We start from the raw sequence: 15292 nt of genomic DNA, 5'->3' as shown, positions 1-15292 counted from the left end.
GATACGTGACCTACTTTGTTCAGAATCTGGGCTAAGCCACCATTAATTTGGGAATATTGGTTACGTAGAGAAGGACTTAAGTATCAGAGTTATCGGCAAACCATCCTGCCCCTATTTATACATCCGTTAAAATACGAATTAACTTTTTTAGACGAGTTGTCCTTTTCCCCAAAATAATCCATTTAAAATAATAATAGATTTATGATTGTTGCCTTGATTCATTTCAATGAAATCCCCTCTAAACCAATGCATCGATCTTCTGATAGTTACACCCTCATTAAGTAACGATATTCTCTGAGGTTTTGCAGTGAAGTTCTCCTTACTTAGATACATACACGAAACCCTTAAACAGTCTCTTAGGGATGCACTGGAAGAGTTGATTAAAAGCGGGTTTCAGAATGATTAAACAGATCGAGGAGTTAAGTGTCTCAGACCTGAGTATGAGTAATGATCTTGATTCACCAGTGGGGGGCATTGTGGAGTTAACCAGCATTTAGGGTTTTTCCCCCCCATTCTATTCAATGGCACCCCTGCTAGCCTAGTAAGCCAATTAATTAATGATACCTGGCCCTATGAAACATCTGAGAGTTCTGTGCTGATGGAGAGCATGTGTCACAGGCACTGGATGATGTGTGTTTAATTAGAGCAGCGACTCCACATTGCATCAAACGTTGCAGATTAAAAGAGGTTGCCACAAAACACCCAAAGATTTGTAGGGAAATGAGACCCGGGACTGCGGAAATGGACAGAAAGGAAACCATGTCACCCACGCACACAAATCAGGGAGTTTCTTTAATCTCCTGGACTGAGTCAGTAGTAACACAGTCCTCTCACTCTCCACCCTGCTTTGGACGACCTGATTAGATTTTTAGAAGTTTTACATACATTACAGCCAAACTAAGCTGCTCTGACATACTTCTCATTCATTTCACAGGTCTGTGTGTGTGTCTCTAGCTGGAGGTAAGCTTCTCCCCTCTCCTACTGTTTTCAACAGCTCACTGCGAAGACACACACAAAACCTCACAAACAATCACACAAGACATTAAACCTAGCATGAAGTCAGTCTCTCTCTCTCTCCCTCTCTCTCTCGCGCGCACACACACGCACGCACACGTCAGGAAAAACACCAGTGCTGGTGTTTGAAATGCCTTGGCATGTTTATTAATTTTGTATAAACCTCCAGCTGTCACAGGTAAAACAGCAGGATAATATACATCTGATCCAATCTAAAATCTAATCCAAGACACTGACTAGGCTGAATTGGAAGACTGTAACAGAGAAGACTAATAAATAAAAAGAAACTTAATCAACTCAAATCTCTCCTGTAAAGCTCTCTTGAAAGCATTAATGTCATAATCTGAGTTTCACATGTCAGAAGCAGCAATCATTTGAAAACTGATGAAAAATAAACAATAAAATATATTAATCAGTTTTTCATGATGGATGAAAATTATACTGTTTTGAACACAGTATATGGTAGGAAAAAAAATCATAATACAACCAAGAAATCAAACAAGCTGCATCAAGATCCTTAAAAATTGCTATAATTGCCTCAGGGAATCAAAATCAAACTGAAACGTGAGGTACAGAGAAGTACCAGAGTTATCAAAACAAATCAAATACTAGTCTTTATCAAAGACTTCATCTGAAGTCTGCGCCATACGCACTTTTTTTTTTTTTTTTTTTTTTTACAAAACTTCCAAGGTAAAAGTTCTTATTGGAGAAATGTAGCTTTCATTAATCAATGACAGACTCGAATGTGTGAAAGGCCAAGAGCTTAAGGGTCTGAGCACGTTACACTAAGCTTGTGGAAAGTTCAAAGCATTCTCGAGCATTTTCAAAGAGAAGTGTTGATCCAACACACATGAGCTCCAGATGTGAACGTGTAACCTGGTGAGCATGTAACACATCTCTGCCCTTCCTGCAAAACCTCTTTAGTGGAGGGGCAAGGAAGGTTGGATGGGTACAGCTGCTGACGACTTAACATTAGAAGATACAAAACTAAACATACTGAACATGACCAGAAAAACACACACACCCACATCTGTATCAGATCCCTGCCCCAAATATCCAGATCCGTTCAGCTCTACAAATATTCGTACCATGTATCTGTTCAGTTCTACAAATATCCGTATCAGATCAGTGCTCCAAATATCCGTATCTGATCAGTTCTACAAATATCCGTATCTGATCAGTGTTATAATAATCAGAACTAGCAATTACACCCAGCCGCCCCCCTCAAATATTTACCTCATGATCAACTGAAACATATGTAGAAGTAATTAATTTTGTAACATTATTGGTGCTCCAAACCGACTGTTATTTTGTGATAATAAATCAGATTAAAATATTAAAAGCCCCCTTTCGTTTGCACAAATTGGCATCGCCCAACTGTTACCCTGCAAACGACTGGAAGAGCACAGGAAGCTTTGAAGCAGAAGAGAAGTGCTGCCCAGCAGACTGTTTTGCGCTGCTGATCAGAGAGAGACAGTAAAAAATAAATACTAAAACACATACTCAGAAGGAGGAAGGATGATATGGTGTAATCTTGCTATCGAAACTCTGCATATATTGTAGCTGGCTAGCTAATTCATTGCAATTTAACCATAACGATCAATATACCAAGTTAGCGAAAAACAGCCTTGTATTATGTTAGCTAAATTTTATTTTAATAGTCCATATTATTATTATTATCATCAGCAGCAACAAGGTTGTTCAACACTGGACGTCGCGTTCACACTGTGCACTGCAGCGTCATGTTAAAATCTCACAATCAACGATGTGGATACGTTTTAATCAGTTACAGTGTGCATTCACTTGCTATTATGCCCGGTGTAATTTGTTTTAATGAGACAATCTTTTCATCATAAATGCTTATTGATAATAGATAGATTAGAAATATGGATGGGTAGATAGATAGAAAGATAGATAAGCAGAGAGAAATGATGTAATGACACTGCAGCTATAACAAAGCTGATTTTTTTTCCAGTCTATTTATTTATTTTTACATTTAATAAAAAAATTTTTTTTTAAATCAATATTAGGAAGCATACCCTTTCACACTTCAATTCACACGAGTAGCCAGGCAGTTACTAACAATGAATGAATGCAGGTTTTATAGAATGTGGCCTTTGTTTGTTCTGCAAGCCTCATATCTGACCCCGGCATGAAAATAACCAGATGCCCTGTGAACCTTCCTGACAAGCTTTCTTCAAAAAAAGAAAGAAAGAAAGAAAAGAAAAGTACGTCTTTTATCCATGTGTGTATTTTTATCTGTTTAGAACACATTATCTGTTCAATCTGAGTATTTATATTTGTTTGCATTCACAATGCGGTCATGTTGAAACAAACACAGTTGTCTGATTAGAGAGATCAATCACCATCTGTGTCTCTTCTTTCTCTGTCCTTCCTAGTCCTATTGATCCATAAAGGTCACCACATGTCCAGAAAATGCCCAGAGCATTTTCACTCAATGAGCGCTTTATCTGCAGCAGGCCCTTTACTGCTTGCACCACTGTTCTGTTCACACCATCACAAGAGCAAGAGGTTTCTTCTCCCACTCTGGTATTATGATCACTGAAGCTGGTTAGACGAAGTTTCTGGGATATTTCAAATTAATATTATATCTAGGGTCAAGGCTCTTTATAATCTATTTAGTCTTTCAGTAGGATTCTCAGAGGTTTCAGTTAACCACATACTTAAGGGTACTTTCAGACATGCAGCGCCTAGTTTGAATCAAACTCTGGTGCGTTTTCCCCCACCAGTGTGTTTTATTTAAGTAGGTAAGGAAACAGCAAATCGTATTCAGGTGTGGACTAAAACAACTGGTCGGAAACCATCTGAACGAGGTCGTCTCTGGCCCGGTTTACACTAGTGCGTTTTCGGTTTAAAATTATGTTTTAAAATGAAAAAGATCCTCATCCACACTGGCGTTTCCGCCGTGTTTCAGAAATTATCTCCGTGCACACTACACGACCGAAAACGCATGTCACATGACCATTCATGCACACTGCGCATACAAGTGTAAAAAGGAAGTTGGTTGCTAGTCCAAACCGGCGTTCCATGTAGGGCTTGCGCCGCTTGAAATGAGATTTGCCTCTTGCAAATGTAGGCGGCTGCAGTGTTATAAAATACAGAATTTAACTGCACAATGGCTGCTAGGAATGACAATAAAGCCAGCAAAGCTTGAGGTTCAGTCTCCGTGTTGTTTCGTATAAGATCAAGGTAGCATAATGGTCATATGGTAAGGGCTTGACGAATCAGGGAAGGATATGCAATGATCCAGAAAACCCAATCAGGGAGCGAATGTGGCGAAGCCACACCTTCATTTTCAAAAGTCTTCGTTTTGGTCTGTTTACGCTGAAACATGAGTTTTTAAACTAAAACGGGGTCTTCGGCGTTTCCAAAAGTCTCCACCATGGAGTAGTGTAGACGACAGGCGTAACCGTAGCAAAAGATATCCGTTTTAAAGCGAAAACACACTAGTGTAAACAGAGTCCGGTTCCAAGAGAACTAATACGACTCTGAATTGACCAAAGTGCAGGAAGTGAACCAAATACGTCATGGATTTTGGGTGGCAGCATTTTTCTGTACATGTGAGCTTCTAAACTGAGCCAAAGCACAATTAAACTACAGGTGTACAATTCCCTCAGCCATTTTTTTTGTTGCTTTTTATAGTTTGTTTAATTACATGTTGTGCTCTGAGCTGCTTCAAAAATCATAGTAAAGAGAGGACTTACCTGGAGATTTCTTGCAGGAGCGTGAGGGCATCATGCAGTTCTGTCGGGGCAATAGAGGTGAGGACGGCAGCGACATGGACACGGCTTTAGACAGTGACCATTTCAACCCGTCATCAGGAGGGCAAGCCACGGCAGTGCTAGGATCCTGCGCCGCACTGCCTCTCCTCTGTGCACCGAGCAAGTGTGGCTCCCCGACTGGCAGAAGAAACCAAGAGGAAAAAGGGTGTCCGCAGTTAGTATGTCCGACTTACAAAATATGAGGAACTCTGCTAGTCACATGGTATATAAATAATCCATCTGACTGCACACACCTGCTGCGTGGAACTGTGAACACAGCGCTCTTCTCCAAAAATATGAGACAGTTCTGTTAAGCAGTTGCTGACATTTGAAGCGGTTTTTCATCAAGCGGTAATGAGAAACCCAAACAAATCTAACATACAGATAGTGAAGACTCAATTATAACTGACAAAAACATATAGAACTTATGTGCTGACATTCGCCATTCGCAGCTCAGCAGGTCGAAACCTATATTGTAATTATCTTAACTACCTTTTCACTGAACAGAACACTTATGTAACGTGTCTGAGACGCTTTCAACACTGGAATTAACTGAGCACATTCCAGCAGTCATAACTTAAAAAAAAATTTCAAAAAGGTATGTAGTTTCCCCATTTATAAAAAGGCAAGCTGAACATCTCTGAGGCTTAAATGATTCATTTCAAATAAAATACTGTTTCGGTGAAATCTATAATTAATTAGACAGTGACTGGCAATCACATATACATATGCACAGTGAAATTCTTTTCTTCGCAGACCCCAGCATGTTAGGAAGTTGGGGTCAGAGCGCAGGGTCAGCCATGATACAGCAGAGAGGGTTAAGGGTCCGACAGTGGCAGCTTGGCAGTGCTGGGGTTTGAATCCCCGACCTTCCAATCAGTAACCCAGAGCCTTAACCGTCAAGCCATCACTGCCCCTACATTACATATACAATGTAATGTATATTTCCATGTAGACAAGCCCTCACACAATTCTAGTAAGTGTAATTATAGATTACAGCTCTTTAGACATCTGGCTTTTTTCTCGTTCTATAAAGTAGGAGACGAGTATTCACGTTGCAGCGACACTAATCTGGAAGTAAAAAAGTCTATACATCCCTAATGGCCTAACGTTTGTGTTAATCAGCACCTCCTTATAAACCTTACTGAGCGTTTGACACCACCACACAGGCTCTTCTCTGCTCTGAAAGCATGTAGATTAGCCTCTCTCCTAAACAGTGAAAACCAGGCCACTCAGGTTCACTGACAGCATACTTTCAGCTAGTAAAAAAACTTTTAAAAATCTATTAAAATCAGAAGATCTAATACACCAGCACACACTGTAGTGTCTTATTAAAAAATAATAATAAAATAAAAATTAAAAAAAAACAATGCTGGCACATCTATGTGAACTTGTTTCCATGGTGACTGGTGTAAACACACCTCAGGGTTAAGCTCACACTGATTACCCGGGCAGCATACTGCATGCACACAGAAATATGAGAGCTATAGTTCTCCGTACCCACTGGCATATTCAACAAGATGATGATGATTTAATGCCTTGTAGGCTGACGTCTCTTTCTGATGGTCGTGGCAGGCCTGACGTCTGCATCCTTTAACAGTCTCTCCGAGTTACAGCGAGTTACTCTGCTCAGTAAATGAGTTTAGCATGCTATCTGTCTCCGCTCTGGCTGGAGGAAAATGATGAGAAAGTCAGAAACGCAAACACAAGCATTAGCTCTACTGCACTACGCGACCTTCTGCTTCAGCTACACATCAGTCTTACACAGCATGAACTTTCCAAATCTGCCTGAATGGATACGATTTTACGGAAGCCCTAAGAGGCCATTCATTATTATTTTCTTTCTTGTTTTCTTGACATCTCGACATAAGCCGGGTGCACACTGTGCGATTTTTAATAGTACTTTGCTTGATCCCCGCTGTAAGCCGTGTCATACTGCAGGATCTCAGCTGTCATTAACGTCAGACTTTACGACAGTCGAGACGTGACAAACGGACGCACGCAAGAAGACTCGTACGGAGTAGGAGAAGACACACTACAAGACTGTGCCTCAAAACTTCTGACACTGCCAGAGCTTAATTGGAGGAAAGATTTGATCGCAACGGTCGTTAATCGGCTGTCGGGGAACACATCAAACTAATGATCAAAGACTACAGATTTTGGCCTAGGATTATAGGAATCTTTTAGGATTCTCGAAATTTGTCTCAGACGACCAAATTGTGGCCAGAATCGTACAGCGTGAACCCGGCTTTCTTTTTCTCGTGATCTTGACGTAATTTTATCATCAGAAAATCTTGCGCCTTGGGAACGGGACTGGTGTTGCATGCCCAGCATCTTTTAAACATCTTTCTGTAGCCATTCAGATGTCCTGGTCCCTCGAGTTGGCTGGAAAAGAAGCCGAGTACATGCTCAGAGTCGCTATATTGTCTTCAACGATAAAGTTATAGACCTGACAGCCTCCTTTCTCAAGCGTCAGACACTAATGTGGAAGTTGTCGATCACTGACAGACAGAGCTATTTCAGCTCGACTGAGTCCCTGATCAAAGTAAAAACCGAATTTGTTCATCCATGATGCTGCAGGATTGCACTAAGCTTATGCTGCCTCCGGAACAGTAAATACAACGGGTCTTTTCACACTGCACGTAACCCCGGGTTATTGTTGCTCTAAACCCCACTTTTAACTCCGGGTAGAGGAACGTTTCATATTTGTAATATAGAAGCGGGGTTAGCTCATATCACGTGCTTTGTACAGTCACAGAAACCTGCATGCTGTGTAAACACTAATTGGGGCGTGGTCGAACATAAGCTGTGGACACTGAGGAGGCGGGTCGAACCGGTAGGTAACGCATGATGTTTCTCACCTGTCTGTCTGTGCTTTCAGGGCGTCCTGTAACAAGCCAGAGAGAGAGATCTGTGCAGCATGACACAAGCAGTTATTTAACCTGGTCATCTACTGTATTTATCACGGCGGGTGACATCTCAAATATACAAATACGTTAACACAGGGTTTTGGAATGTACAGCATCAAACATCAGATTATGAATAGACAGGATTAACTGTTAACGCCGGGTAAAGTTCGAGCAGTGTGAAACAAGATAACCTAGGAATCCGTTTACTCGGGGTTTAGAATGACCACACTACTGACATGGTCTATCCACACAGAGTGAGAAAGACAAAGAGAAAGAGAGTAAGACAGAGAGACAGAAAGAGAAAGACCAAGGCCGTGACAGAGACAGAAAGACAGAGTAAGAAATAGACTGACAGAGAGGGGGAGTGACAGAGTGAGAGAGTCAGAAAGTGAGAGAGAGTGAGATTGAAGAAGAGATGAGAACAAAGAGACAAAGAAAAAGAGGGAGAGAGACAAAGAAAGAGGCAGAGAGAAAGCGAGACAGAGGCACAGAAAGAGAAAGAGAGAGACAACCAAAGAAACATCAGGAAAGAGTCAGAGAGATAGCGAGAGAAAGAAAAAGAGAGTAATGAGAGTGAGAGAGAGGGAGAGACAGCAAAGAGAAACAGCATGAAAGAGTGAGACAGAGACAAAGAAAAAGAGAGCGATGAGAGAGAGAGAGAGAGAGAGTGGGAGAAACAGCCGAGAGAAACAGCATGAAAGCGTGAGAGAGATAGAGAAAAAGAGCAATGAGAGAGCGATAGAGAGAAAAACAGCAATAAGAGAGAGAGAGAGAGAGAGAGAGAGAGAGAGAGAGAGAGAAAGAGCAATAAGAGAGAGAGAGAGAGAGAGAGAGTGGGAGAAACAGCCGAGAGAAACAGCATGAAAGAGTGAGAGAGAGAGAGAAAAAGAGCAAAAAGAGCAATGAGAGAGAGAGAGAGAGAGAGAGAGAGAGAGAGAGAAGAATGCTGCAAGAACATGAAAATATGGCACAGTAAACTGCTGGAAGTAAAAAATGAACATAAAAGGGCCGAAGTGTAGCGCAGTGTAGAGGAACTGCAGCATTTCTATTCTTGCTCCGATGGCGTGGAGCAGCCCGGCCCCGGCCCAGCCCAGAACACCACTGCAATTTCAGTGCTGCTGAGGCAGTGGAAACCAGTGTCTGCTAATAACACACTGCAGCATGAGGATATGAAAATGATTACAGACTCACTTCCTCCATTTCCATTTCCAGACAGTGTGACCACTGCCAAAGAACCCAGATCCTCCTGAACCGAGAGCCCAGCATGCTCTGTAGAGAGATCTCCATCCATCACCAAAACTAAATCACTAAATTAAAGGAGCCATGGTTTGGAGTGGAGGAATCATGAACGAGGAAAAAAAAAACACGTTTGAGAGCAATCAGTTATATTTTGGTGAATGAATCGGTAGGTCAACTTATAATAACACATAAAACTGTTTTTCATGAGGAATAAGCCTCCAGTCTCATGAACCGAGCCCATGATCTCCATCATCTACACAGGCACACTTTCCAAACATGAGAAGATTAATTAGTGTGTGAGCAATGCAAACCACACACACACACGCGCATGTAAAATCAAGCGTGTTTGTTGAAGAAGCAGAGATTGTGTGTATTCTAATTTCTATTAGTTTCCTGTCAGTTAATTTGACAGATGAGTATAGAAGAGAGGAATAATGGATGCAGATTCGCTTTGTCAGAGGCACAAAGCAGGCCGAGTACAGGACAGTGCATCAGTGGGAGAGATTCTGCTGCTAGACTGCATCCCAAAAGAGCTGCTTATATCCACCACGGAGAGTCGAGAGACACACTGACAAAAGATCCCACACTCATCATGACGGACGGGAAGAGAAAACGAGAGAGGGGGTGAGAGAGAGAGAGAGAGAGAGTGATAGAGAGAGATCAGAGCTGTGTGAGTTTTAGAGTTATGTGTGCTATATGGATTACACAGCATGAAACTCACTTTCAACTCTGTTACAATTACACCCTACTGTTCCACACACACACACACACACACACACACACACACACACACACACACACACAGAGACTACTGTAAATGGATATTCCTGTAACTAGATTCTCATTCTGTATCCAAAAAGTGTTCAACAATTATGGCAATAATTATAAATGAATTAACAGAGCAGTTGATCCTCCTGCAGTAACGGCACATCTGTTGCCCTTAACAATATATTTCTCAGACAACGTTTTTATGAAATGATGTAAAAAGGTCACGTATCCACACTACAACATCGAATTCTCCAGAGAAAACAAGCTCAGACAGAAGAGGAACAACAGAGGGCATAGAAACATGAAATTCAATACACAGTTGGTAAGTGAATACTGCGCTGAACCTGTCTTTATTAACCGAACTGAAGACCTAAGGCTGATTTCCCAAAATGAGACATACGATACAGCCTCTTTCATACAGCTGCATATAAGCACGTACTGTATAGCATGCTTATTGTTCAACCCTTACAAATACCTGTACGAAACGCATCAGGCAGTCTCTCAGCAAAAGCACACTCGGGTTATGTGTAGTGTTGTATGTACATCCTTTTGTACAGAACACGGGGAGGGGAGATGGATTTAAAGGAAAAAAAAACAACCCCCCACTGATTCTGATAAATGACCTTTTACATACAGTCCATACAGGGACTGAATGACTGAGAGAATGAAAATGCAGAAAATGAATTCTTCTAAGGCTGGAGATGAAGGTGTTTTTCTCTGCCTCTCGTTGCTCCGTCGTTTTGTCACGTTTAAATGATTTTTACACTGACAGCAATCATTTGAGACAGTAAATCAAGCATTAAATTTAAAAAGTCCTTAAACCAAAGGCAAACCAACAAGCTAAACAAACCGGCTGATACAACAGAGGAAAAAGAGAAAAGAAACAGTTAGTTATCCACAAACTGAATTTTTTTTTGTAATTTTTGTAATTCCATTTTCATAATATTTATTCCACTCCATTAACTACAAATAATATAATGTATAGAATAGCAACTAAATCTCAAACAAGGATATAGCTTCTGGTTGTGAGAATCTTTTAGTGAAGAGACACCAAGAGAGATGGCTTCCTCTGATGTTTATTAACAATGTGAGTAGTATTCAAATATAAATGTAGCTACTATCAGATTAAGAAAGCAGCCTCTGTCAAAAAAAAAGGGGAGAAGAAAAAAAAAATAGTAAAAACAGATTCCCCAAACCTATAGAATTGAGTGTATCCAAAATTTGGTATATTTTTACATTTTATGTTTAACACAGATTAGGGAGATTTCTGGAACTTGGCTTTTTAAATTGGGCATTTCTTAATGTTTTCTTGAATCTCAAATAACTTGGAGCATTTAATACAGATGTTTTCACATCCACAACAACTAACTCAGTCTATTTCCAGAAAATTGGTTCAGCAGACTCAGCAGTGTATGGAAAGTAAGTAGGATTTAGTACTGACAGCTTTAGAAGCCTGCTGTTTTGGGGGTATTAATGCCTCTCCATTACGCTGCTTTTCCAGTTAGGATTAAGACCTAGTGGCTTTCTGTTAAAGATTCTTGATGGGGACAAGTGAGTCAATCACTATTAGCTGCACGCTGTCGGCTGCTGGACGATGTGGTTGTGCTTTAGTGCAGAGAGGAATGTCTTTCCCAGTAGCCTTGAGGGAACAAAGACAGGGGAGGCCAAGAGCCATGACATTTACCATTTCTCATTAGAAAGGCTTGATTGCTGCTGGTCTGGGAAAAGAGCCTGGGCCACACTGATGTCTCCACTCAGCCACGTTTAACTCGATGGAAAGGAAAGGAGACCAAAGGGAAATGCAAAAGAGCTCTTAATATAACACTAGCTACTACACTAATGTATTCAAATCTTATTTTATTTAAAGCAACTTCCTTTACTATACCTTTAGTTACGACATATATTAGTATAAATATTAGATCTCCTCAAGTATCTGCAAAAATTTAAATAATGCAATACAACAGAAGGGTGTGCAATTTTTCTTTATCGTGGTGGCTTAAACCACATTTAGAGGGCTTAATCCATGATAAAACATTCACCTGTCTAACAGCTACAAAAAGAACACGAGCGACTCGATTCGACCTGGCTGGGTAAAAAGAGGGCGACACAATGACTCTATACAATCTATTCTGAATTCACACAGCCTGGTGCTTTTCTGTAAATGCTAACAAGTACTAGACATCATTAGATCCATTAGATTAAATCCATAGGGCATAGTAACCCTTTTTCCGTGGTGGCTCAATGATTAAGGCTCTGGGTTATTGATCAGAAGGTCGGGGATTCAAGCCCCAGCACTGTCAAGCTAACACCGTTGGGCCCTTGAGCAATGCCCTTAAATCTCTCTGCTCGAGGGGTGCCATATCATGGCCGACTCTGCGATCTGACCCAAACTTCCTAACAATATATGAAGAAAAGTAGTAGTTCTGTAGTGAACATGACAAAAAGGCTTCTTCTAAATCCTGCACATTCTGAAAACTGTATTTTTAATGTTTGCCAAGTGTTTCAAACGCTGATGGCGACATGTTACAAAACTCTCCCTGCTGTCGATCCGAGATCGGATGCAAATTGAAATTAGCGCACATATTTAGACAGCCAGTTAGTAAGAAATTTGTGTTTCTGGTAAACGATGCAGCTTTACTTAGAGTACCAATTCTACCAGAGAAAAGCAATATCTTAACATGTTCTGTTTTTGATGTTAACTTTTGAATGTGCATTCTAAAAGCCTGAGAGGTCGCTTCCTGCTTCCTGCACAGGCCAGTTGTTAGTCAATGCACACTGTGTGTGATGTTTTTCCACACGGGACTGGTTTTTAAGATTGACCCTAGACAGGTCAGAGGTTAATGACAGATTTTGATGGCGTTAGAACAGGCCATTAAACAAGAGTTCAGCGTACGGGCCAGGGTGGGTCACAGGAACAGCAGCTCACAGCGGACAATAGGAAGTCTCGGCTGAGGCCCACTGACTGTGTTTAACTATGATACACAGCTGCACAATGCTCACAGAGCTTAATCACAGGCGTCCTTATTTACCTCAACAACTTTTAAATGCTAATGTTACTTCCATATGATTATATATGTGTTTAGTGAAACGCATGGTAAATCAGTCACCAGTTTCACACCATTTCTTTCACACAATAATATCAGGGAAGATATATAGCTCACCGATACTCAATACTTTATTCCCTAGAACAGAATCACATTAGAAGAAAGACAGCTGTCGGAAGTCATACCTCTTCTCTTTAAGATGGCAGAGAAAAATGAGGGGGAAAAATGGGGATCATTAATTGTGGCCATGCCTAAAAAGCTGAGATGGAGACCAGGGCTGAATGCATAAAGAGCATAAATTCTTTTCTAGTGAGCTGTGAGAAAGCAAAACAGAATACAACACCATGGCCATATTACTATACATGTTTTGTTTTGCATGTACATGTAAATAAATGTGGTCATGGTGTTGTATTCTGTTCTGCTTTCTCCCAATCACACTGTATCCCTGTTAGAGACGATCATTCGCTATGAATTCCATCAACTCATTTCTCATTTGTTTTTGTACAATGCGGTCTGTAATTAATTAGGACAAAGCATTTGTTGTTCTTCCAGTGCACTACACGAGTCACAGTTCCTAAAGTACCCGAATTAACAAACTGGATTACAACACAGTGACACATTGTAACATACAGATTCCTGTTGAGTGTTAACTGATGCTGAGAACTGGCCAGAAGTCTGCTCTGGGATGTGACTTGCTCTTGAATTCTAATTTCAATGTTGAACAAAAGTCAGCTTAAGAGACATCCTGCTGAAAACATACCGCCAAGCAAATTAGACTCTATTGTGAGGCCAAACATTCCTTAGCAAATGCGTGCCGGTGGAATGGACTCCTGAACCCACTGCAACCAGATTGTAGGTCAAAAGTATATTTCCTTAGGTGTCATCGTTTCAGGGTTTTCCTCAGAGGATCTTCAGAGAACAGAGAATTCAAAGGGGGTCACTTTTCTCAGATTGAGCACTGTGTCATGATGAAGCCATAGTAAATCAATTTCTACACTACTCAGCAGTAAAAAAAAAAAAAAAAAAAAAAAACCACAATACATTATTTTAAGTAAAAATTTCACATTGGTTATTCAGGCTGTAATATTTCCATAAATTTCCTAACTTATGTTGTGGTCTATATATATATATATATATATATATATATATATATATATATATATATATATATATATATATATATATATATATATAATCTCTCTGCATACGTGGAGTATGAAATAAGATTTTTAATATAATAATTTTTTATAATAATTAATCTTATAATAAGAATGTAATGCAGACTGGAATATCCATCCATGCTCAGTCGGTTCTCTGAGCTTCTGTTTCGTTCCTGACCTCGGGTTACTGTGTGTGGAGTTCCACATGTTCTCCCCATGCCTGCGTGAGTTTCCTCCAGGGTTCTCCGTTTTCCTCCCAAAAACATGCTGGTAGAAGGACTGGCTTTGTTAAATAACTCCCAATTCTGAATGAGTGTATGAATGTGTGGACATGGTGGCTGTGTCTATTTCTATTTTTTTTTTTTAACTCTATACAGTGCTGTGAAAAAGTATGTTCCTGATTTCTTCTGTTTTTGTGCATCTCTCATACTAAATAGTTTTAGATCTTCAAACAAAATACAACATAAAACAAAGGCAACCCGAGTAAACACACAATACAGTTTTTATTTTTATTTTTTATTGAAGCAAGAAAAAAATTAATCCAACACCTATCACCAACGTGAAAAACTAATTGCCCCCTTAAACTTAAAATCTGGTTGTGCCAAATTTAGTATCAATAACTGCAATGAAACACTTCCCATAACTGGAGATCAGACTTTCACTTACTTCTAGGACTGGGACTTACCCCTATGCTTTGGATCATCGTCTTGCTGCATAATCCAGTTGCGCTTGCGCTTCAATTTACAGACTGAAGTCCGGACATTCTCCTTTAGGATTTTCTGATAGAGAGCAGAATTCATGTTTCCCTCAATTATTGTAAGTTGCCCAGGCCCTGAAGCAGCAAAGCATCCTCACACCATCACACTTCCACCACCATGCTTGACTATAGGTGTGATCTTTTTGTGGAATTTTGTGTTTGGTTTATACCAGATGTAACGGGACCCCTGTCTTCCAAACAGTTCCACTTTTGTCTCATCAGACCACAAAACATTCTCCCAAAAGGTTTGAGGATCATCAAGGTGTGTTTTGGCAAATTTCCGACGAACCTTAATGTTCTTCTGAGTTAGCAGTGGTTTTCACCTCACCACTCTTCCATAGATGCCATTTTTGCCCAGTGTCTTCCTGATAGTGGAGTCATGAACAGTGACCTTTGTTGATGCAAGACAGGCCTGTAGTTCCTTTGATGTTGTCCTTGGCTCTTTTGTGACTTCCTGGATGAGTAGTTGCTGTGCTCTTGGAGGAATTTTGGACACTTCTGGGAAGGTACACTACTGTGCAGTTTTTCCATTTGGAGATAATGGCTCTCACTGTGGTTCTTTGGAGTCCCAGAGCCTTGGAAATAGCTTGTAACCCTTCACAGACTGATGTATTTCTAT

General features: G+C 40.4%; 1 protein-coding gene across 3 annotated transcripts in view; it reads right to left on the bottom strand.

Moving 5' to 3' along the window:
- Positions 1-15292, bottom strand: part of tanc1b (tetratricopeptide repeat, ankyrin repeat and coiled-coil containing 1b) — a 157591-nt gene that overhangs the window by 111113 nt on the left and 31186 nt on the right. For all 3 annotated transcript variants that reach the window (XM_053627140.1, XM_053627141.1, XM_053627142.1), the window contains exon 3: positions 4740-4934. In XM_053627140.1, the coding sequence (XP_053483115.1) occupies positions 4740-4934 (195 nt within the window). The remainder of the gene's footprint in view (positions 1-4739; positions 4935-15292) is intronic.

This window comes from Ictalurus furcatus, chromosome 6 (assembly GCF_023375685.1).
Source record: "Ictalurus furcatus strain D&B chromosome 6, Billie_1.0, whole genome shotgun sequence".
NCBI lineage: Eukaryota > Metazoa > Chordata > Actinopteri > Siluriformes > Ictaluridae > Ictalurus > Ictalurus furcatus.
This window is presented reverse-complemented; position numbering and strand designations above follow the sequence as displayed.